The sequence below is a fragment of the Sinocyclocheilus rhinocerous genome, unplaced genomic scaffold (assembly GCF_001515625.1).
Source record: "Sinocyclocheilus rhinocerous isolate Xijiao unplaced genomic scaffold, SAMN03320098_v1.1 scaffold35963, whole genome shotgun sequence".
NCBI lineage: Eukaryota > Metazoa > Chordata > Actinopteri > Cypriniformes > Cyprinidae > Sinocyclocheilus > Sinocyclocheilus rhinocerous.
In genome coordinates this window covers 1-1,156 of record NW_015649430.1, presented here as the reverse complement: position 1 = coordinate 1,156, position 1,156 = coordinate 1, and the positions used below count along the sequence as shown (strand labels likewise).

At 43.8% G+C, this 1,156-nt stretch overlaps 1 protein-coding gene across 1 annotated transcript; it reads left to right on the top strand.

The window, feature by feature from the left end:
- Window positions 1-242: 242 nt before the first annotated feature.
- LOC107710555 (histone H2B-like) lies at window positions 243-723 on the top strand. The gene is made up of 2 exons (XM_016515360.1): window positions 243-290; window positions 376-723. Exons 1-2 carry the CDS (start codon window positions 243-245, stop codon window positions 649-651), a joined length of 324 nt encoding a protein of 107 aa, XP_016370846.1. The 3' UTR covers window positions 652-723.
- Window positions 724-1,156: the final 433 nt, after the last annotated feature.

Sequence of the window (1,156 nt, the reverse complement as noted above, 5' to 3'; positions counted from 1 at the left end):
AGTCATGTGGGCTGATGTCGTTCAAACATGGAGCGATGGGCGGAGCTATCATTTCACCGCCTGTGATTGGCCCTCACTCCGCTAGTGGTACTAGGTGTTGTCCAATCACAGTCGAGTTTATGGGTTTGGTCTGTGGAAACACGCAATCAGAAGGTTACACATCTCTGTGTAAATTAGCATAGGCTAGTGAATATAAACGGCTCTGTCCGGTTCTTTCTAATCTTTGACTCATCAGCATCATCATGCCTGAACCAGCGAAGTCTGCTTCTAAGAAAGGCTCCAAGAAGGCTGTCACTAAGACCGCCGCGAAGGGAGGAAAGAAGCGCAGAAAGAGTAGGAAGGAGAGTTACGCCATCTACGTGAAAGACCAGGAAGGAGAGCTACGCCATCTACGTCTACAAAGTGCTGAAGCAGGTTCATCTTGGCACCGGGATCTCTTCGAAGGCGATGGGCATCATGAACTCTTTCGTCAACGACATCTTCGAGCGCATCGCCGGTGAAGCGTCTCGTCTCGCTCACTACAACAAGCGCTCCACCATCACTTCCCGAGAGATCCAGACCGCCGTGCGTCTGCTGCTGCCCGGGGAGCTGGCCAAACACGCCGTGTCTGAGGGCACCAAGGCCGTCACCAAGTACACCAGCTCCAAGTAGAGCTCCGCTCCAGCGCTCACACACAAAGGCTCTTTTAAGAGCCACCCACTTTCTCGTTTAAAGAGCTTCTAATGTGTGTAATTGATTAGACTTTGTTTTGGGACTAATTTAAACAAATTAGCCTTTTAATTTTTTTTCCCAGTTTGAGCAGGGTTTTATTTTTTTTCACATTTTGTTTTAGTGTAAGTTCCCGTTTTAGCAAGATTATGGATTTATTGTCCTCATTGGTTTTAATACAGAATAGTGATGGAAAGCTCAGCTCTTAACGGCTCCCAAATGGCTCTTTATTTAGTATCACGGGGATCCTTCCATTTTAGCCCAGTTTAGCAGTTGTGAAGGATTGTGGTTTTATTTTGAGTTTTTTTATTTTTTATTTTTTTTTTATTTGTTCAGCTTTCTTAAAAGCCTTATTTTTATGCATTTTGTTTTGTTTTTTAACGAAAAATCCTATTTGACGTTTTAATAAAACTTTAATTGAACCGAACCATACCAAACAAATAAAAGC